Source organism: Camelus bactrianus, chromosome 12, assembly GCF_048773025.1.
Source record: "Camelus bactrianus isolate YW-2024 breed Bactrian camel chromosome 12, ASM4877302v1, whole genome shotgun sequence".
In the NCBI taxonomy this organism is placed as follows: Eukaryota; Metazoa; Chordata; class Mammalia; order Artiodactyla; family Camelidae; genus Camelus; species Camelus bactrianus.
In genome coordinates, this window is record NC_133550.1 from 59,479,769 (window position 1) to 59,501,432 (window position 21,664).

A 21,664-nucleotide genomic window follows, 5' to 3' on the forward strand; every position below is an offset into this window, starting at 1 on the left:
TTTCGTCCTGGAGACGTTAAGGTGACCCGAGGTGGCATTTCTGACCTGCAACTTCTGGAAGCATGTTCTCCGTGAGAGCGGGGAGCGCAGGTGGGCAGCGCCCCCTCCAGCCGCTAGGGGGCAGCAGGCTCACACCCAGCAAGGGTGTACTTCTCACGGACCTACAGCTTTTTCCGCCCCGTGGCTCTGAAGGGAGTCATTTCCTCCCGAGACTTTGAAAAAGGCTTAAGAAGAGTACACAAAACAGCCCTCGCCGGCCCGCCCCTCGGCCCGCCCCTCGGCCCGCCCCTCGGCCCGCCCCTCGGCCCGCCCCTCGGCCCGCCCCTCGGCCCGCCCCTCGGCCCGCCCCTCGGCCCGCCCCTCGGCCCGCCCCTCGGCCCGCCCCTCCGCCATCTTGTCGCCCCGCCCCGCTGCTTCCTCCGGGTCAGTTTCGCGCCAAATTGTACGGCAAGCAAAATGGAGCCCGGAAGGAGGCGAGGAGGCCTGACGTCATGAGCCCTGCAGCCAATCCGCCTTGGCGGCAGGTCCGGTAGGCGGGACTCGCGGGCGCAGAGCAGTCCAATCACTGGCCGAGGGGCTCTGGTTACCCAATGAGAGCGCAGCTACCGCGGCGTCCAAACGCGGCGTCTCGTTTTTCCCGCGAAACTCGGCGGCGGTCTGTGGGGGTTCCTGTCTCTCGGGTTCCGGTGAGTGCGGGAAGGGAGACGTGAGGCCGGCGGGGTTGGGAGTGGGCACCTGGGAGTCTGCACTTGACGGCGCAGTAAGGCAGTGGTTTCTCCTGGGAGAACTGGGGTCGGGGTCTGGGAGGCGGAACCGGGCTCACACCGCCCCGCATTCGGAGCGGAGGACACGGGTGTCGGAGGGTTTGCCGCGCGCGCGTCCCCCTCCACACTCCCCCCTCCGCCTGCTCCAGCTCCTTGTCCCCGCACCAGGTGCAGTCATGTCGGGCTTCGACGACCCCGGCATTTTCTACAGCGACAGCTTCGGGGGCGACAACGCGACCGATGAGGGGCAGGCCCGCAAGTCGCAGCTGCAGAGGCGCTTCAAGGAGTTCCTGCGGCAGTACCGAGTGGGCACCGACCGCACCGGCTTCACCTTCAAATACAGGTGCGGGCGGGAGATGCGGTCCCAGCGGGGCTTTGTCCGCTCACTGGGGCCCCGCACCCCGGTGGAATACGGTTTTTGTACGTTTCATATCTGAGGTTAACTTTTGAGTGAGTCTCGGGGCCCTTTGGTTCTTTTTCCAGGTCTTGTTCCTATTCATCTGCTTCTCACTGTCCTTCCGTATAATGTCCGTGATAGCTTGTAAACCAAGTTCTCTGTGGGTGCCAAAGGTGAAGATGGTAGTTAGGTTTACTTCACTCCTTCCTTCCTTCCTTCCTTCATTCATTCCACTCAGTCAGCTTTTGTTGACTGAGCACTTGCTGCATGCCAGACACTGTTCCAGGTGCTGGGCTAAGCACTGAGTGAGTTTGGCAGGGTCCCTGCTCCTAGTCGTTGTACATTTGTGACATTTTGCCAGATCCTCATAGGCCTTTAAAATGCAGAGAATATGAGTTTACAGGTCCAGGCGTGGGCCTGATTGATCCTTAGCTGAGTGAGTTCCAAGTGACAGTCTCTCTGGGCCTCAGTTTCTTCATCAGTAAAATGGGCATAATCATGTTGCCTCCGTTTATTCACATGCCTGATGTCATTAACCATCTCTGTGCCAGACCCTGAGATGCAAAGATGGAAAGATTCATACTGCTTGCCCTCAAGAAGCTTCTAAGTCAGTAGGACCAACAAATAAATTACAAGATAATGATTGTCTCAGAGGAGGAATGTTCAAGGGGAGTTAGGGAAGGCTCTCAGAGGAGCCCTCCAAGATCCAGCCATGTGCCTCGTTGGCCTCCAAAAAAAAGTTAAAGGCTCCAAGGAGCCCAGTGAAAGGACTGGTTTGCAGTGAGAGTCTCCCAGACAGCTGTGCACAGAACCCTGTCTGTGTGAGTGTTGAAACGTCCCTTGACTGTTTCGCAAATCGCTCCCACAGAATGTTCTTTGGAGGATGCCCTGTCGGCAGTGGGGAGCCTCTTCAGGGTTAAATAACAGAACCACCTGGACTAGATGCGTGTTTAGGAAGAGGAGTGGTGGGGCACTGGTGTGGGTAGACTCCGGGTGCAAGTGTACCTTAGCCAGTTTTGTTTTCTCTGTGTCTCTCCCCGCCCCTGCCCTACCACCTGCCCACTCCAGGGATGAACTCAAGCGGCATTATAACCTGGGGGAATACTGGATCGAAGTGGAGATGGAGGACCTGGCCAGCTTTGACGAGGACCTAGCTGACTACTTGTACAAGCAACCAGCTGAGCATTTGCAGCTGGTGAGTGGGACCCTGTTCTTGTGCCTCCCAGGCTGGGCTGGCCTTGCTCCAGGCACTCATAGCCTGTCCCCTTCCTCCTCTCCAGCTGGAGGAAGCTGCGAAAGAGGTGGCTGATGAGGTGACCCGGCCCCGGCCCACGGGTGATGAGGTGCTCCAGGATATCCAGGTCATGCTCAAGTCGGACGCCAGCCCGTCCAGCATTCGTAGCCTGAAGGTGGGTCCACTCAGAGGCCGCTTGGAGGGTGGCAGTGGCAATGGCTTCGGAGACAGGCAGACCTGGGTGCCCACTGTGTTGCCCTGAGGAACTCACTTGACATTTCTGAGCCTGTTTCCTCCTCTGAAAAATTAGCTCTTTGGACAGATGTTTGCTGAGCTCCTCCTGTGAGTGAGGCATTGAGTTGGGTCCTGGAGAAACAACGGTGAACTCAACGACAAGTTCAATGACAAGTTCCTGTCCTTCAGGAGTGGGTATCCCCCCAGAGGAGGCCGAGTAAACCTGTAAACATCACCCACGATTACTTCGTAAGAAGAATGGGAGAAGTCAGGAGGATGATGAGCAAGTGTGGAAAAGACAGAGAAGGCTGCTTTGAGGAGGGGATGTCTAAGTGAAGATCCAAGGACGGGGACCAGCAGCCAGCATTCCTAGGGCGGGGGACACAGCTGGTGCAGAGCCTGTGGGGCAAGGCAGCATGGCTGGAGGGTGGTGAGGAAGCAGGAGAGATTGGCAGAGGTGGTCTGCCATCCAGTCATTTCTTTGTTTTCGTCAACAAATACTGATTGAACGGCTGCCATGTGCTACTTGCTGGCCTAGACCCTCACCTGGTTCTGTGGAGCTTCTGTGGGAGAAACAGACAAGGAGCAGTGAGCTGATCTCAGGGACCATGACAAGAGTCATGAAGAAAAGAAACAGAGGCAATGTTACAGAGGCTGGGGGTTGTAGGTGGCAGTCAGAGAAGCCCTCTCTGAGGAAGTGATGTTGGTGTAAGTTTGAGGGATGCAAAGCCAGCCAGGTGACAGCCAGAGAGAGGAGCGTTCCAGGCTCACGGATAAGCAGGTGCAAAGGCACTGGGGTGGGGGACAGCAGCAGGTGTCAAGGGACAGAAAGAAACCAGTATGGCTGGACCCTAGGGAGTGAGGGTTGGGGGAAAGGAAGGGAGGAAGTGGATGGAGAGACCCAATGGCCAAGGCCTTGGCTGCTGTGGAAAGGAGCTTGGATTGAGAGTTCAGTAGGAGACCAGGCTGATTCCATCTTGAAAAGCTCCCTCCGACTGCTGTGCGGAAGGAGAATTTATAAAACAGGCAGGAGTGGGAGGAAGCCAGGAGAGCCGTGAGGAGGAAGTGAGGTCCCGACATTGATTGTGTCACAAGGTGGTTGTGAGAAGCAAATGAAAGGACGCACGTGGCTGTGCCTGGCGAACTCTACAGTGGTGCCCAGATAGTGTCACCTCCTCCCTGTCACCGCACCAGAGGCCAGGAAGGCCAGGTGCTGGTTTTTGCTGGAATTCCTGTGTCCTGAGGCTCTGTTGGGGTCCCTGTCCAGCCTTCCTTGGTCAGCACGATGGCAGGTCTGTTCCAGAAGCAGGGCTAGGCTGTGGGTCTCATGGTTGTGGAATGTGTTGGCCTCATCTCTGCTCCCAGCACCAGGGAGGGACCCTGTGACCATGTGTGGAACTAAACCGAGTGTCACACGTTGGCCTGTCTGTGGAGGTGGCAGTGAACTGTTTTGTGGGGCAGCAGTTTCCTCGGAGAAGCCAGCCTCAGCCCGCCCCTCCCCCGCCCCAGGGACAAGCTTCCCATTCTCAGACTCTGAACGGCCTGCCTTGGGGGTCAGGTGTCCTGTAAGACGGGAGGAGCCCTCTCTAGAAGGAATGCTGGTCAGGTGTGGCTTGGGGGCTGAGGCCGCCCTAGTCCTTTCCAGCCCTGGGATTCTGGAGTGCTGGGACCCCCGCAGCTCGTAGACTGTTTTTCAGAAAACGACTTGGTGGTTTCAGCAGTTCCAGTGTTCCCCGGGCTGTGGCAGCCACGTGCGCCCCTGGCCTCACTTACTGGAGAGTGTGGGCCCAGCCCTCTTCCTGCCTTTCTCCCTCCTCCCCTCCACTGGGGGCATCGACAGGAACCTGTCACCCACCTCTGTCCCCCAAAAAACTCCTGGGAGCAGGAAGAAAAGATGATGAAAGGGACTTTTCTTGTTTTTCACTTTTTACGGTAAAAAAATCACACCCATAGAAGTGACAAGAGTAGTGTAACAGGTTTCACTTATCTCCACCTGGATTAATACTGTTAATACTTTGCCTTATTTGCTTTCTCTGTTTTGTTTGTTTTTATTTTTTGCCGAAGTATTTTAAAGAAAGCTACTAACGTGGTCCTTGATCCTTAAGTATTTCCACGTGCATTATGAAAAAGAGATTTTCATACAGGATCGCAGGTGTCCCTGACTCCCTTTAGCCAACCACCCTCCCTGTGGCTCCGTTACAGTCGGACACGATGTCACACCTGGTGAAGATCCCCGGCATCATCATTGCCGCGTCGGGGGTCCGCGCCAAGGCCACCCGCATCTCCATCCAGTGCCGCAGCTGCCGGAACACCCTCACCAACATCGCCATGCGCCCCGGCCTGGAGGGCTACCCCCTGCCCAGGAAGTGCAACACGTGAGTGGGGTTGGCGCGGCTCTGCGGGGCTGTGGGGGTGACATCTGAGTGGAGGCGTGCAGGATGAGGCCAGCCTGCCCCACAGGCAGCGGGGAGGGTGCGGGCAGGGCTGTGCCTGGTGGGAGCTGATGGTTGGGAACTCAGGGTTAGGAACTGGGGGTGGTGTCCCTCCAGGGCACCCGGACCACTGTGCAGGGAGCTGGGGTTGGGAGTCCATCTCAAACCTTCTAAAGCAAACCGAGGGCGTGCCAAGGGCCGTGCCAGGCCCCATCGTTTACATGTTGCTGTGGCTGTACTACAGATGCAGGGTGTGCGGCCTCTTATCCCACAGAACGGAGAATACTCACCCTCTGGCTTCTTACAGAAAAGGATTGCTGACCGCCCTCCACCCCGATCGATCTTAAGGGCTCCTCCCTCTCTGGCTGCTGGGTCCCCTCAGCCTCCTGACCTCAGGGCTCTGCCACATTTCAACGTCAAGTCCCATGTCCGCCTGCACGGCCCTCGAGGTCTGCTCCCAGCTCCCCGCGGTTTCATGTCCTCCCTCCTCTCCTGGCCCGGCCTCGCTGCCTCCCTCCTGTTCCTGGAATACGCTCGTGTTGCAGGGCCTTGGAACTTGCTGTTTCCTCCACCCAGAACGTTCTTCCCCCCGACCTCCTCGGCCCGTGGCCTCGCTCGCTCCGGCGGCTTTCTCCCAGGGCTGCCTCCACGCCCCTCCGTCTTAGGCTTGGAGCGCACGTCCCTCCCCCTCACATCCCCGCTTCCATGACGGCACAGGGCTGCCTGTCGTTTTGTTATGTGGTTCTTTGCTGGTGGGTTTTCTCGTTCTCCGCTGATCAGAACTCGAGCCCCACAAGAGCAGGGGCTTTTCATCCATGGCCGTGTCCCCGGCACCTCGAATAGTGACCGGCACAGTGGTGCTTCGCTGTAACGTTCCCGTGGTGGTGGGATAATGGCTTCGTTACATGGAAGTTCAAAGGTGCTTAGAGCCCTGAGTGTGGTCTCCAGGGGCCTCACTGGGAGGAAGATCTGGGGCTTTGAGTGGGGTTTAAAAGATCAGTGGTGATTTGGCCCCTCTCTCACCTGTGGGGTCACTGAGTCTCCTCGGGAAGCTGGGAGTGTGGCTTGTCCGCCTCCCAGCAAGGTAATTTAAGAGCTCGTGTCAGGGGAGGAAATAGTGGTAGCATGCACGTTTAGCGTGCATGAGGTCGTGGATTCAAACCGCAGTACCTCCACTGAAAATAAGTAAATAAATAAACCTATTTATTTCCCCTCTCCTATGAAAATAAAAAAATAGAGTGATAAAAAAGAAATAGATAAGTAAAAAGACTAAAAAAATAAGTGAACCAAGGGTCTGGTGCCAGGTTTAAAAAAAAATCTTATAAAAAAAAAGCCTCGTGCAGTCTGGTCTCCCCACCCTAACCTGGCTGCATCCCCCAAGAGCTGCCCTCCTTTAGGGCCGGTCCTGGAGACCCTTGGCTCGCTGCCGGCTAGTCCTGTCGCCGACTCTCGGGTTGGACTCCCTGGACTTTGAGCTCTCAGGGCCGCTCTGGTGACCCTCTCTCCTCCCCCGGACAGGGATCAGGCCGGGCGCCCCAGGTGCCCGCTGGACCCGTACTTCATCATGCCAGACAAGTGCAAGTGCGTGGACTTCCAGACCCTGAAGCTGCAGGAGCTGCCAGACGCGGTGCCTCACGGCGAGATGCCCAGACACATGCAGCTGTACTGCGACAGGTGAGCCAGCGGCCTATGGGCGGGCTCCCTGGCCGCGTCCCTAAGTCAGGTGCCCCTTGTAGACCACCAAGCGCGGCCAGGAGCGGGGGAGAGGATGCTAGTTAGGGAACACGTGCTCCGTGCTGGGTGCTTCCCTTACATTTCCCCTAATCCTCAGGGGCATGTCAGCCCCCGCCTGCAGACAAGGATGCGTCACCGGCTCAGTGAGTGGAGGAGCCTGGCTTTGAGTCTATGTTCTTCCTGGAGAATCCATCTCTCCAGCCCTGTTAGAACTGGGAGGCCCCAGACGGCACAGCTAAGACAGCCAGTGGCTGGGGGAGCCTCTTCCCAGCCTGACCCCCCTGCCCTGGGCTTTCTGTTCCGATTCTTCCTTGGATTTTGCTGGGTGATGGGGGAGAGGGTGCTGGCCTGGGCCTGGTCTCGGGACCTGGGGTGAAGGTGTGGAGCTGTGGACAGAGGTCCCTAACCTGGGCTTGCACAGCCTGGCGTCGCGTGCAGGTGGCCTTTGCGTGCATGTTCTCTGAGCAGTGGACCCGTAGGTCACGTTAGCTTCCTCAGCGGCAGTGGAACGTGTAGGAGTCAGACTCCTGAGCAAGTCCCACGTGCTTGCTGAGCCTCAGTTTCCTTATTGGGAAAGTGGGGATCATGACAGGCGTCAGTCTCTCTCATCAGGATGCTGGGAGATTTCAACTGGAAAATGCATATTGAGTGTGGAGCATTAAAGCTTCTTTAATACAAATGGTATATTCGGTGTTTACTGGATCATTCAAGTGGTCTGTGATGTACAAAGTGAAGACATGGGGAACGGGAAGAGAGGAGTCAGGATCCTTTCCTAGAACATTAATAATGACAGTGGTGGTCTTTTATGGGCTGTGGCTCTTTCCGGTGTATAAAGCACTTTTGGGTCTTATACCCACAGCAGTTGAGCAGGTCAGGTCACTTTGTCATGCCCCTAGGCTCAGAGAGGTGCGGTGACTCTGAGGTCACATAGCTTCTAAGTGTCTGGGTACTGATACGTGCCCCAGTGTCTTTTCCACGCACCTGTAGTTCTGGCTGGAGGGCCTTGTAGACTTTCTGATTTCAGTGTCTTATTTTTTAAAGAAGAAATAAAAGTCCAGAGGCAAAATCACTTGGCTGAGATCATGGAGCCATGAAGAGGCAGAAATGGAGGATGACCCTCGCAGGGAGGGCATGAGGGGGAAGGTTCCCCTGGGTTGGTGTAGGAGCCCTGGGGTGCATCCGACAGCAGATGTGATGGAGATGGGGCATCTGAGGGGCTGGGGTGGGCCCTGCAATGCCAACCAGCATAAGAGATAAGCTCTTGAAGGCTGTGGAAGAGTCTAGCAACCACTGTGACCAAGGATTGTTCTTCCAGCAGCTAGGCCGTCCACGCGTGGGCTGGGTTGTGGTGAGAGGGCGAGGGCCCTGTGGTGGTACAGGCTGGAGCCAGCTCAGGTCGTGGGGCCTCCAGTAGAGTTGCTAAGATGGACTGGGAGTGTGACGGGGTGGGTGGGGCCAGGGACTCCCTGTCCCCACCAGGCTCTCATCTTCTTTCTCCTTCCTCCTCTCAGGTACCTGTGTGACAAGGTTGTCCCTGGGAACAGGGTCACCATCATGGGCATCTACTCCATCAAGAAGTTTGGCCTGACCTCCAGCAGGGGCCGAGACCGAGTGGGCGTGGGCATCCGGAGCTCCTATATCCGTGTCCTGGGCATCCAGGTGGACACAGATGGCTCTGGTGAGTGGTTGTCGGGCCGTGTGCCGAGCCCCTGTCGTCCCTCCCCTGGGCTGTTGGCAGGCCTCCTGGTCTTCCTGTCTCCACCCTCGCGCCTACACCCTGTTCTGCACAACAGCCAGGGTGAGTGGTGCTGTCATAACCAAAGACACGTCATCACCCCCTGCCCAGTAGCAAAATGGAAGATGTCCCTGGGGCCTGGCTCTCCAACTCCTCAGACTGCTAGCCTCCCCCCTGCCCCCTCAGCACACATACTACTCATCCCCTCACTCACTGGACCCGGGAGCACACAAGCCCATCCTGAGGGGGAGAACTGGGGCCTCTGTCTTTGCTCAGACTGACGCTTGTGCTGTCCTGCTCCGAGGGCCCTGCCCTGGGTTGGGGCCTGGGTGGTGGGCTGCAGCAGGCTCTCCCTCATGGTTCTCATGCACCCTCCCTTCTCTGCCCCACCCAGGCCGGAGCTTTGCGGGGGCCGTGACCCCGCAGGAGGAGGAGGAGTTCCGGCGCCTGGCCGCCCTCCCTAATGTCTACGAGGTCATCTCCAAGAGCATCGCCCCCTCCATCTTTGGGGGCACGGACATGAAGAAGGCCATCGCCTGCCTGCTCTTCGGGGGTTCCCGGAAGAGGTGGGGTCTGGGCCCCTAGGTCCGCGGCGGGGGACGGGTGACTTGGCCCATAGGTGGGCAACTAATTGCCAGATGGCCAGGACTTACGCCCTTCGTTTTTCCAGGACCGTTGGCCCTGCCTGCTGCTCCCAGGCACCCTCCCCAATTCCCAGGCTTGCTGTCTATGGGCTGGTGGCTAATTCATGCCCTCCTCTCCCGAGCGATCCCTCCGACCCCGACCCTGGCTATGGGGGGCTTGGCAAGTGTAGTGGGAAGAGCTCTGGGCTTGGAGTCAGGAGACTGGGGTTTACTGTGCGACATTAGGCAAGAGATATCATCTCTCTGAACCCAGGTCTCCACCTGAATAAGACAGGTGAAAACCTAACACGCAGGGGACATCACATGTTCTTTGGAAACTCTAAAATAGTGGAGGTACAGAAAGTAACGTTACTAGTAGCTACCAATTACTGCCGGCGCCGAGTCCCAGCCCTCGGGGATTCTCGCCTTGCTCACCTGGCCCACCTGCTTGTTCTCCCCCAGGCTCCCCGATGGACTCACTCGCCGAGGAGACATCAACCTGCTGATGCTGGGGGACCCGGGGACGGCCAAGTCCCAGCTGCTGAAGTTTGTGGAGAAGTGTGCTCCCATTGGGGTGAGCCTCCCGGACAGTTTTGGTCTATCTTGGCTGCCCTTGCAGGGAGGAAGGCTGCAGGCGGGCTGTGGAGGAGGGGGAGGCAGGAGACCAGCAGGGTGTGTCGGTTCGGGGCAGTGGGCGGAGCACTGGACTGGATGGGATCTGGGTCTCAGCCCAGCCAGTAGTTGGCTGTGGATCTTGAGTGAGTTACCTCATCCCCCTGAGCCTCAGTTTGTCCATCCACCTAGTCAGAGTGTCAATAACAGTCCTGGCTGAAGTCAGGCTTAGGCCCTGCTTGGAGTCCTTTCTTTATGTTTATTCATTTACTGCTCACCTCACCTCTGGGTGGTGTGTGCTCTTACCCTCTTTGATGGATGAGGAAACTGGGGAACAGAATAGCTCAGTGTTTGCCCAAGATCCCATGGCGAGTAAATGCTGGTCAGGGGATGCGAGCCCAGCTGTTGGGTCAGCCAGGTCCTCTGTGCCTCAGTGTGTGGGTCTGGGGGTCAGAGCTGGCGGGGGTGACTGCTGTGTCAGTGGGCAGGGTTGTGTGTGGGGTGTGGTCTCTGGGTGTGAGGAGCTGGGCCGGGTGACCTGTGCCAGTGCTGCCCTGTGGAAATCCACGTGGACCACAGATGTCAGCCTCCTGGGGATTGTATGTTTCCTAGTAGCCACTTTACAAAGTGATAGAAAATAGTGAAATTGATCTTCACCACATTCTGTTTGACCCAGTGTGTCTGAGACGTTATTTCAACGTGTAGCTTAATGTTACAAAAGCATGAAGGAGGGACTTCACGCTTTTTTCCCTTTAGCACTAAGTTTGAATTCCCTGTGTATTTTACACTTAAGCACGTCTGGCTTTGGACTGCTGCAGTTTAAGAGCTCAGTGGTAGCACGTGGCTCCCAGGTCTATACAAAGATGACAAGGGACTCAGGGTAGGGAAGCCTTTCCCTGGGAGTCAGGAGTCCACCCCAGCCCCGAGGCCCCCTAGAAGCATGCCACTCCTTTCCTCTGGGCCTCAGTGTGCTCCTCTGTGAGCCGGGCCCCTGAGGGCTGCTTCATGGGGCAATGGTAGGGCTCAGGTGAGTGATGGATGTGATCACCTCCCCGGGGAGAACCTCCCGGCCAGGCTGGGATTGGCCAGGCTGGGGTCATCTGCTCTACAGCCAGCCATGATGTGTGACCTTGGGCAAGCTCCAGCCCTCGACGCCCTTCGACTTACCAGTTGGGTCCTGACACCTTCCGTCACCCTCTCTCAGGTGTACACGTCTGGGAAAGGCAGCAGCGCGGCTGGCCTGACAGCCTCGGTGATGAGGGACCCCTCATCCCGGAACTTCATCATGGAGGGCGGGGCCATGGTCCTGGCTGATGGGGGAGTCGTCTGTATCGATGAGTTTGACAAGGTGAGTCTGGCAGGGTGAGGTGGTTGTGGGCTGGGGGTGTGATCTGTGCTTGGAACACAGAAACCACTAGATCTGGAAACTTGTCTTCAGTCCCCGGGCCTGTCGCTTATAGGGAAGTTTCCACACCTGGAGAATGGGGAGAGGAGAGCCAACCCCACACAATTGTTGTCATGACTAGAGGTGACCCAGTCCTGCCATTGGCCTGGGACGGGGTCGGGACCCTAGAATGGTGGCTGCTGTAGGTTTTCCTGCTGCCGCCGCTCCCTGGTCCCCTTCCCTGGGCCTGGTGGATGTTTCTCTCTCCCAAACAGATGCGAGAAGATGACCGTGTCGCCATCCATGAGGCCATGGAGCAGCAAACCATTTCTATTGCCAAGGTGAGCAGCCTCCCTGGTCCAGGCTGATCCAGCCGGGCCCCAGGTACCGGGAGGGGCCGGGATCTGGCCGTGACCTCAGGCTGCCCTGAGCGGCCAGTGCTGAGGCCTGTTGGCCCGGCCTCTGTTGGCAGCAGCGGTGGTCCTGGAATCGTGTGTATATGTGTGGGTGTGCACCCTGAGAGGGCTGAAACCCCATATTCTCATCTCTGCTGCCCCTCGCTCCTCCCTCAGGCTGGCATCACCACCACCCTCAACTCCCGCTGCTCCGTCCTGGCTGCTGCCAACTCTGTGTTTGGCCGCTGGGACGAGACGAAGGGGGAGGACAACATTGACTTCATGCCCACCATCCTGTCCCGCTTCGACATGATCTTCATCGTCAAGGACGAGCACAATGAGGAGCGGGATGTGGTGCGTCGGGGGCGGGGCCACAGGGGCACTAGCCAGACCCACGCTTCTGGGGGAGGCCAGACCAGGGGTTTGGCCTGTGAGCGGGCCGCCTAGGAGGCGGGAGCTGTGGACTTCCAAGAATCCTGCCTCTCCTGCGTGTGATATGCTGTGACAGTCATTCCCTGGGCGTTGGTCCTTTGTATGTGAAATAAGGGGGTTACAAGTACTAGCACCCCAGTTCTGGTCGGTTAGTTTTTGAAAGGAGCTCAAGGGCAGATGTAATCCACAAGCCTTGAAGTGTGAGGCCCAGCTGGGTCCAGCTTCAGTGTCGTCAGGGTGCCTCTGTCTGCCACCTGACTTGGGAAGGCCTGCGGGCTGACCCAGTGTCCCTCCACCTCCCAGATGCTGGCCAAACATGTCATCACTCTGCACGTGAGCGCGCTGACCCAGACCCAGGCTGTGGAGGGTGAGATGGACCTGGCCAAGCTGAAGAAGTTCATCGCCTACTGCCGACTGTGAGTCTTGGATGCAGGCCACATGGGGGTGGGAGTGGGGAGGGATCCATTCAGGATGCCTGCGATGAGGCCCTTTGGGCCCTAGCTCTGCTCCTTCCGACCCTGCACAATCACTCAGTGGCTCTTGGCCTCAGAATCCCCATTTCAGAAACGGGGGGGGAGGAGGATTTAGATGCTCCAAAGACCTCCTTGACTCTGACATGCGGGGAGGCGGTATGGACACAGGCAATGCCTGCCCCCAGTGTGTGACCTTGGGTGAGTCCGTTGACCTTGGAGCCTTGCTTTCCCTGGGTTGTGGCCTAGGGTTTTAGTAAGGTTTGCACAAGATGATGAATAAGTGCTTGGCACAGCCCTGCACTGAATGCACACTCAGTAAGTGGCAGCTGCAGCCTTATCGTTACTCTCACAGATTGCCTGTAATAATAGTCACACATAGAGTAATTATGCCAAATGTTATTGTGAGTCTTTTATGTGTAATTTTATCTCTCAAATCTATGAAGTTGGTGTATTATTCCATTTTACAGGTGGGGAAGCTGAGGCAAAGAATGGTTAAGTAGCTTGTCCAAGGTCACAGGCAGGAGGTAGTGGAGCCAGGATTTGAACCCAGGTACCTGGCTCCAGAGACTGTGCCTTTAGCCACCGCACCAAGATCCTAGACACATGCTTCTGTTGCCTCTTGTTGGAACTAAAACCCAAGGTGGAGAGATCTTCTGAGTGTCTTTCCGATGGGAAGTGAAATGCTGTATTTGGGCTGGTCCCTACTCACCCCCTCTGCCTGGGTGATGGGTGGTGCCGTGCCAAGTGGTACCTGGGTCTTCGTCACCGTTCGGAGCTCCTCATGGCCTCATCCTCAGGCTTGGGCCCTTGGGTGTGAGTCTGAGAGCCCTGGATTCTAGTCCCTCCTTGATAGCAAGTTCCAGGTAGCCTTGGGGAGTTTGCTCCCTCCCTCTGGCCTCTGTCTCATCATCCTCAGAATGAGGGTTGGCTTAGATGATCTAAGGCTTCCCCTAAATCAGTGACTGTTGGCGGGGAGCCCAGAATGGAGGGGATAGGGTGGGAGGAGATCCTGGGCAGACATCCCTGCTACCCCTGCGAGAGTCTGGCGAGCTCCCTGCCTCTGGACAGCAGTCACTGCCAAGCCTCTCCCAGGTGTCATTGTGCATCTTGCCCCTGAACACGTAGGGTGGAGGACTGCTGTGAGCCTGCTGGCCTGTGGGCCCCGGAAGTGTGTGTCTGCACGCTGGCCAAGGGCCAGGGCCGGGGTGGGTTCCTTCCCGCCCTCATGGCAGCTGATCCCCTCGTCCTGCAGGAAGTGTGGCCCCCGGCTGTCGGCAGCGGCCGCTGAGAAGCTGAAGAACCGGTACATCATCATGCGGAGTGGGGCCCGGCAGCACGAGAGGGACAGCGACCGCCGCTCCAGCATCCCCATCACTGTGCGGTGAGCCAGCGGGCGGGCCAGGGCTGGGCCGGGTGATGGCCTCAATGTACAAGGTGCTGTGTGCCCAGCAGGGCCAGGGCCAGGGTGCAGGGAGGGAAGACAGTGGTCTCCCTGATTATCTGTATTTCTTGGTTTGTTTAGTGTTAAGAAAATCCACAACATTCTCTTCTGAATTCTGTTTGGCGTCCCTGCTGTGGGAAAGCCTGAGGGTGAGGGAGGGGCCAGGTGTGAGGGTCAGGAGACCTGATACCAGTCTCTAGCCCATGTGTGACTGCAGGGAAATGGCTTTCCTTCTCTGGACCTCACTTTTCTTGTCTCTAAACTCTCCTTACTCTTGTGAGTTTATACAGTACAGTAGAATGATTAAGAGCTTGGACCTACCTGGTTTGAATCTTGCTTCCAGCACTGATTAGTATAGAAGTGGACTTGACTGTATGTAATGGAAAACCCAAATAAAATAGCTTAAGTAAATTCGGAGTTTATTTCCCTCTACGTGAAAACGTAAGAGGGTTAGGTAGTCCAGGACTGTGTGGTGGCTCCTCAGTCATCAGCAGTCTTGGTTCCTTCAGGCTCACCCTTATTCTCATTGTTCAGGATGGCTGCTGGAACACCAGCCATCGCTTCCGCATCCCAGGTGTCAGGACTGGAAGGAAAAGAAGGGCCCATCATAAGGCCACTTCCTAAAATTCCTGTAAAATGTTTGGACTTAAAACTTACTGGGCATACCTTAGTCACACAGACACATGTAAATGGAAGAGAGGCCGAAAAATGTCTTTTAGCTGGGTGCCAGGTGCTGGAATAAAAATTGGGGTTCCATTACTAAGGAGGAAAGGGAGATGGATCATGGGGACAGCCAGCAGTCTCCCCTGTAGTCTTACTACCTTGGGCAGGCACCTCCCGGAGGTTGGGGTGGGACAGGGGAGGGAAGATGGCCTGAGGCCGCCCTGGTATCCCATTGCTCCCACACAGGCAGCTGGAGGCCATCGTGCGCATCGCCGAGGCCCTCAGCAAGATGAAGCTGCAGCCCTTCGCCACAGAGGCAGATGTGGAGGAGGCTCTGAGGCTCTTCCAAGTGTCCACACTGGACGCCGCCTTGTCCGGCACCTTGTCAGGTGAGCAGATGTGGGGACACAGGCTTGGGTGGTCTTTGGGCTCCCAGCCTGGGACTCTGTGGGTGGGACTGCCGCCCCACCTGGTGAGGCTCCCATTCTCCTGGAGTGGGAATGAGATGGGGCGATGACCCAGCAAAGAGGCAAATTAATCAAGTTAAGGTGTAGAGTGCGGAGAGGAGAATTCCAGCAGGTTGGGCACATTGGAGAGGGGTGGGGATGCCTCCCTGTTGGGTGGTCAGGGATGGCTTCTCCAAGGAGGAGGCAGGAAGGAAGGCGTGGGGTGAAGTGAGGACCTGTGGCCCCCTTCACCGCAGGTATAGGGAAGGTTGAGTGGCGAGACCCCAGGGACTGCAGGCTTGGCATGTTCAAGGGCCAGTGTGGCTGGAGCCAGGGAGGTGGGTCTGCTTACCCCACCCTCCCCTTGTTGAAGATAGCGCAGTCTCTGCCGTTCCTGTCCTATTAGACATTTGTGAGGGGCTTCCTGTCCCATTAGACATTTGCGAACAGAGCCCTCTCTGGGATTCTGAGGATACAGGGGACAGCTGTGATTTGGGGCAGTGAAATTGGAGTTGGGCTTTGCAGGCTGTGTAAGAGTTTGCCTTGCAGACTCAATTCTGCTTGGGGCCTCGAAGTCCCTCTCTGTGGCTTCCCCCACCACGGCCCCACCCTCTCCTTACTTAGCTGAAACACCAAGGTCCCCAGGTCAGCGGGGGAGACCCACGCTGCGGCAGGTGTGGGAAGTCACGAGCCTCCTGCTTGCCTGGGCCGCTCGGGTGCCTCACGGATCCGGTCTCCGGGGCAGCCTGCATGCGCTGCGGGGTCACTGCTGGGTCCCCTCCAGGTCTCCATCCTAGAGAGACTCCTCCCAGAAGTCGTCCCTGCTGCCTGTCCAGCTGCATGGGTCCACGTGCTGTCCCAGAGCCCTCTAGTGGCTGCTCGGCTCACCAGAATTAAAGAAAAAAGCTATGCCATGGCCTCCAGGGCCCACAGAACCTGGTGCCACTCTGGCCGTGTCCCCAGCCCCTGACTGGGTTGTGAACGAGGTGGGCGTATTTCCCACCTTTGTGCCTTTGCGCCAGCCATCCCCTCTGCCTGCAGTCTCCTTCCCCAAGGAGCTCTGTCAGTCATCCCCTAGGTCAGGCCCTGGCTGTGCCTGGCACGCTCTGTCTCTTCCTCTCATTTTCTCTTTGGGGCCCGGTTTACTCTTCCTGGGGCTCAAGGCCCCCGTCTCTCCCAGCCTTCACTGAGGACACACTGACCTCCCTCCTCACGCCCACAGGGGTGGAGGGCTTCACCAGCCAGGAGGACCAGGAGCTGCTGAGCCGCATCGAGAAGCAGCTCAAGCGCCGCTTTGCCATCGGCTCCCAGGTGTCGGAGCACAGCATCATCCAGGACTTCACCAAGCAGGTGGGCCTTGCCTGAGGCCAGGTGGGGTAGGCTGGGGGCGGTGCTCCTGCAGGCTCCCCGCAGCCTGGTTCCCATGCACCCAGCACAGCATCCTGTTGCTTGGCATGCAGGCCTGGGAGAGGAGGGGGTGGCTGTTCCTTGGCTCAGACCTGTTCCCAGTGTTCCTCCCCTGGCGACTGCTTCAGTCTGGGGCAGGGATACTTCCTCTGTCTAACCAGAGGGAGAGGACAGGTGGCAGAGGTGCTGGTGGAACCTCCCAGGCTTCCCAGCCCTCCTGTCTGTCCTTTCTCCTCACTGCCTGGTCTTTGGGGGTGGGGGGTGAGCCAGGAGGGCAAGCCATCCAGCTCTCTGGGGACAGTGTGCCTGACCCCATGGTGAGGTGATGGGCATTCTAGATGCTGTGGAGCGCTTGTTAGCATCTTTGAGGTCACAGGAAGAATCCCAGTTTGGGGCCTCAGCTCCCTCTCACGTGCATCGTCTCCTCTTGATCCGTAGAGCAGTTCTGCGCAGTAGGTGGTACCATGCCCATTTGAGGGGTGAGCAGGCTGAGACTTAGAGAGGTTTGGGGGTGTCAGGAGCTTGGGTTCTAGAAACAAATGCACTCAGTTGAAGTCTCAGCTCTGCTGCTTAATTGCTATGTGACCTTGAGCAAATGTGTGAAGACTTAGAAGAGTGCCTGGCACGTAGTAGGTGCTCAGGAAGTGTGAGCCCTTCTTGGATCCGGTCAGATGGGGTGACAGCTGCAGGGTCCCTGTGAGCAGGGGGTGCCTGGGCTCCCCTGGGGCTCCTCAGGTTCCAGTGGTGGGGTGTTTGGAGTCCCCTCGGAGGCATGTGCCTGCATTCAACCTCGTGTCCTTCAGAAATATCCGGAGCATGCCGTCCACAAGGTCCTGCAGCTGATGCTGCGGCGTGGCGAGATCCAGCATCGCATGCAGCGCAAGGTTCTCTACCGCCTCAAGTGAGCGGCGCTGCGCCTCCTCCCGTCCCTCCCGCCACAGGAATGCCGCCACCATCACGTCCGCCTCCCCACTGCCACCTTGAACTTCCCATGCATTCTGGATGCAGGGACCGTCGTCCTGCCTCACTGCCTTCCGTGTCTGCCTCGGCCACAGACCCAGGAAATGTGCCTTTGGAGTTTATTGAAATAATAAAGCTGTGCTGTGTTTGGATATCTGTGGGCTTCTGCCGTGGGTGGCCTGTCACCCCACCCTGCCCTCGTGGGGCAAGGACAGGCTTTGGAGCCTGACAAATCTGGGTTTCTGACCTGCTCTGCCTCTCGGGCTCCTGGGCACGGCACTCACCTCTGTGCTCCGGACCTTCCCCGGCTCAGTGGGGAGGGTCCTGCCAGTGTCTTGATGGTGCTGGTGAGAATCCAACAGGACCCAGGGTGTGTGGGAGTGCCTCGTAAAGCAGGTCGGTTTGACTCGCCTCAGCTGTTCCCTGGCCGCTTAATGGGCGGGCAAGGCTGGAGGCATTTGCATCAGACTGGCTGGATTCACGACCCTCTCTGAGCCTCAGTTTCCCAATCTGTAAATGGGGGCGACACCAGTGTCTCCTGCACAGGGTTGTGCTTAGCATAAGTGAGCTACTGCTAGTGACGTGTCCAGGAAGGGCCAGGCAGTGTGGAGAGACTGATGGCTTTTGTGTTCAGGGGCATGGATTCCCACTGGGCCTTAGAGCAGAGTAGGTAAGAGCAGAAGGTGCTGGAATTCTGTAGACTGCTTCTCCCCAGTGGGACCACCCACAAAGTGTGTGGCCGTGAGTGAGGCACCTGACTTCCTGGGCCCAAGTTTGTTTTTTTGGATATGCCATAATTTATTTTGGCATTTCCTCCCCCTCCCCTTTGGTCTGGTTAACACGCATCACCACACATAGTTAACACACTTTTCTTTTCTTGTGATAAGAACTAAGATCTATTCTCCGTAACAGCTTGCAGATATCTATTATATATTATTAACTACAGTCACCATGCTGTACATTACGTCTCTGTGACTTATTTTATAAGTGGAAGTTTGTACCTTTTGACCCCCTTCACTCGTGCCGTCTCTGCCACCCCCCACCTCTGGCAACCATCAGTCTATTCTCCATCTCTGAGCTTGGTTTTTCTTTGTTGTTGTTTCAGGCTCCACATGTCAGTGAGGTCACGCGGTATCGTTCTTTCTGTGCCTTGTTTAGCTTGTCTTAACAGTTCTCTCAAGGTCCGTCCACGTCACAAGCGTCAGGATTTCCTTATTTTTTTTTAATGGCTGAAAAGTACTCCGTCGTGTACACACAGCACATTTCCTTTATCCTTTCATCCATCAGTGGACACTTAGGTTGTTTCCGTAGCTTGGCTGCTGTAGGTAATGCTGCAGTGAACGTGGGGGTGCAGGTATCTTTTCAAGTTAGTTGTTTCTGTTTTCTTTAGATACATACCCAGAAGTAGACTGCTCGATCGTAGGTAGTTCTAGTTTTAATTTTTTGAAGCACCTCTATACTGTTTTCCACTCTGGCTGCACCACTTTACCTTCATACCAGTGGTGCACAAGCGGTCCCCCTTTCTCCACATCCTCACCACCGCTTGTTACTAGTTGTCTCTTTGATAATAGCCATTCTAACAAGCATGTGGTGGTGTCTCCTTGTGGTTTTGATTTGCATTTCTCTGATTAGTGATGTTGAGCATCTTTTCATGGACCTGTTGGCCATCTGCATGTCTTCCTTGGAAAAATGGCTATTCAGATCTACCCATTTTTTAATTGGATTGTTTGATTTTTGCTATTAGTTGTATGAGTGTTTTTTTTTTTAAATATATTTTGGGTATTAACCCTTTATCAGATACCATTTGCAAACATTTTTTCCTGTTCCATTGGCTGCCTTTTCATTTTGTTGATGGTTTTCCTTTGTTGTACAGAAGCTTTTTAGTGATATAGCCACACTTGTTCATTTTTTTGCTTTTGTTGCTTTTGGTGTCAAACCTCCCAAATTATTGCCAAAACTGATGCCAAGAAGCCTACTGCCTATGTTTTCTAATAGGAATTTTATGCTTTCAGGTCTTAAGTTTAAGTCATTGATCCATTTTGAGTTAATTTTTGTGTATGGTGTAAGATAGTGGTCCATTTCATTCCTTTGCATGTAGCTGTCCAGTTTTCCCATCACCATTTAATGAAAGAGACTGTCCTTTCCCCATTGTGTATTTCTGGCTCCTCTGTTGTAAATTAACTGACCGTTTATGAGTGGCTTTATTTCTGGGCTCTCTATTCTGTTCCGTTGATTTGCGTGCACCTGAGTTTGTCAGTAAACTGGGGGTCATAGGAGTCGTCACCATCAGTTGTGAGATTGAGTAGCAGAAAGTGCTAGTTAACAGTAATATTCGAGAAAATCAACAATGCTCGTTTTTTGGTCATTATTTTGCCTCATATTGAAATACCAATGTGAGTATATCTTGTTTTTAAGAAGGTAGAATTCACAAAATTAAAAACAAATCCATGAAGTAAAATATTTGATATTTAAAATACATTTGGAAATACGAAACCTCAATGAAAACACAAATATATGTTAAAACATCTTATCCTAATAAATTATTAGCAGATAAAGTGTTTTACAAATAATCACCATGTAAAAATGAAGATAATCGTGAGAAACTCAAAGTAAAATGATTTGATCTTTCTAAAAACATGGACAGGAAAGCTTGGTGCCTCTGTGTGCTCATTGTTGAGTCACAAGTGTATTTTTGTGCAACAGTTTCCAGCTGCTTAAAGCTCTTCCTTTGTACACCGTTCTGGGAAATGGAGAGATGAGAGGAGCTAAATCCACTTCAGCTCAATCACATGACTCGCTCTTGTTTAAATCCTGTTTCTGCTTTGATAACTGGAGAGCCTTTGACACAGGTCTTGGCTGTCTCTTCTGGATGCTGGGCTTCCTGAGAGCATCTGAGCATTTCCGGTCCCTCTTTACCTTTTATCTTGTTCCAGTGGAGGCTTTTTTTTTTTTTAATCGAAGTGTAATTGATTTGCAGTGTTGTGTTAGTTTCTGGCGTACAGCATAGTGATTCAGTTACACATATTTTTTTTAAAGGGAGATACTGGAGATTGAACCCAGGACCTCGTGCGTGCTAGGCATGCACACTACCACTGAGCTATACCCTCCCCCCTTTCATATTCTTTATCATTATACGTTATAAGATATGAATGTAGTTGCCTGTGCTGCACAGAAGGACCTTGTGGTTTATCTTGGTAGACTCTTGAGCGTTTCTCTGCATCCACTGCAGGATTGGACCTTCTTTTCCTGTGGTGTGTTGAATGTTGGACCTCGAACGCTCGTTAACCCTGCGTCCGGGTCTGCATTTCTTGGAGGTGGAGAGGGAGCTTTCTTCCGGGGTTGTGCTCACCTGAGGTCTCATCTAGTGACAGCTGGTACCCGCGCCCGTGGAGACTACAAAGCGGCGAGTGTCCAGCTCCACCACCTGCATCTGTTAGCTGGGATGTGCCTGCTCCCCCAGCAGTCATGTGTGCTGTTACTTTTCCAGATGGGCACACAGGCTCAGGCTTGTGTCACAGTGAGTGAGGGCAAGGTCAGGGTTCAGAACCGCCCAGCACGCTGCCGCCTTGCCCACGTCCTCACGGGGCGTCCCTGTGGTCGTGGCCTGGTGGAGGTGCCGGTTCAGGGGGAAGGCTGCCTGGGCATAGTCTCTGTCCCTGGGGTAGATGGCACGACTGTGGCAGCCTGGGGGCCAAGGAGCCAGATGGGGGAGTGACTGGCTTGGCTGTGGCTGGCGGGGTTGGGAGGGGCCCCTGCTTAGAACTTAGCGACATTCCAGTCAGGATCCCTGAGGGCCTTCCAGGCAGAGGGGGCAGCAGGCGGAGGGGCTGTGAAGGTACTTAGGCATTTGAAGGAACTGACCAAGCCTCCACGAAGATCGCTGGAAAGAGTGGGGATGCTGATGGATGGAGGGGAAGGGGAGCAGGGAGCACTCTGGGAGTCAGGATGAGGCTGGGCTGGGGTCTGGGTGAAATGGAGGAGAAGGATCCTAACCTGGGTTGGGCTTGATTCTCAAGCTGCTCCCTTACCTGAGTCCTAGGGCTCTCAGACCTCTCCCTCCTGTTCCCTGTGGAAATTCTGCAGTTTCCTCCTCTGGGTGGGTTGCTGAGTCTCACCTCCCTTTTCTCATCTGTCAAAAGGAGGTGACAGTGGTCCTCTTCCCTGTGGTGGCTGCGAGGACTCACTGAGGTGACATGTCTGCCTGGAAGAAGTGTCCCAGGATGGGTGGAGCATCTTGTTTTCTCTACTTCCGGCTTCTGCATTCCCAGTTTCACCTTTTCCCACCCAGGTGGCTCAGC

The 21,664-nt window shown here is 55.5% G+C and overlaps 1 protein-coding gene across 2 annotated transcripts; it reads left to right on the top strand.

Annotated features, from left to right (window-relative positions):
* Positions 1-535: 535 nt before the first annotated feature.
* On the top strand, positions 536-17,518 carry MCM5 (minichromosome maintenance complex component 5). Of its 2 annotated transcripts, none has more exons than XM_045509820.2 (17): positions 536-686; positions 933-1,107; positions 2,230-2,356; positions 2,442-2,570; positions 4,832-5,004; positions 6,580-6,735; positions 8,307-8,473; positions 8,925-9,096; positions 9,616-9,727; positions 10,970-11,113; positions 11,425-11,490; positions 11,722-11,898; positions 12,280-12,392; positions 13,702-13,830; positions 14,800-14,942; positions 16,222-16,349; positions 17,210-17,518. In XM_045509820.2, exons 2-17 carry the CDS (start codon positions 941-943, stop codon positions 17,309-17,311), a joined length of 2,205 nt encoding a protein of 734 aa, XP_045365776.1. In that variant the 5' UTR covers positions 536-686; positions 933-940; the 3' UTR covers positions 17,312-17,518. The 2 variants fall into 2 exon arrangements, with proteins under 2 accessions (XP_045365776.1, XP_074231555.1); XM_074375454.1 differs by having other exon boundaries at positions 679-760.
* The last annotated feature ends 4,146 nt before the right edge of the window (positions 17,519-21,664 follow it).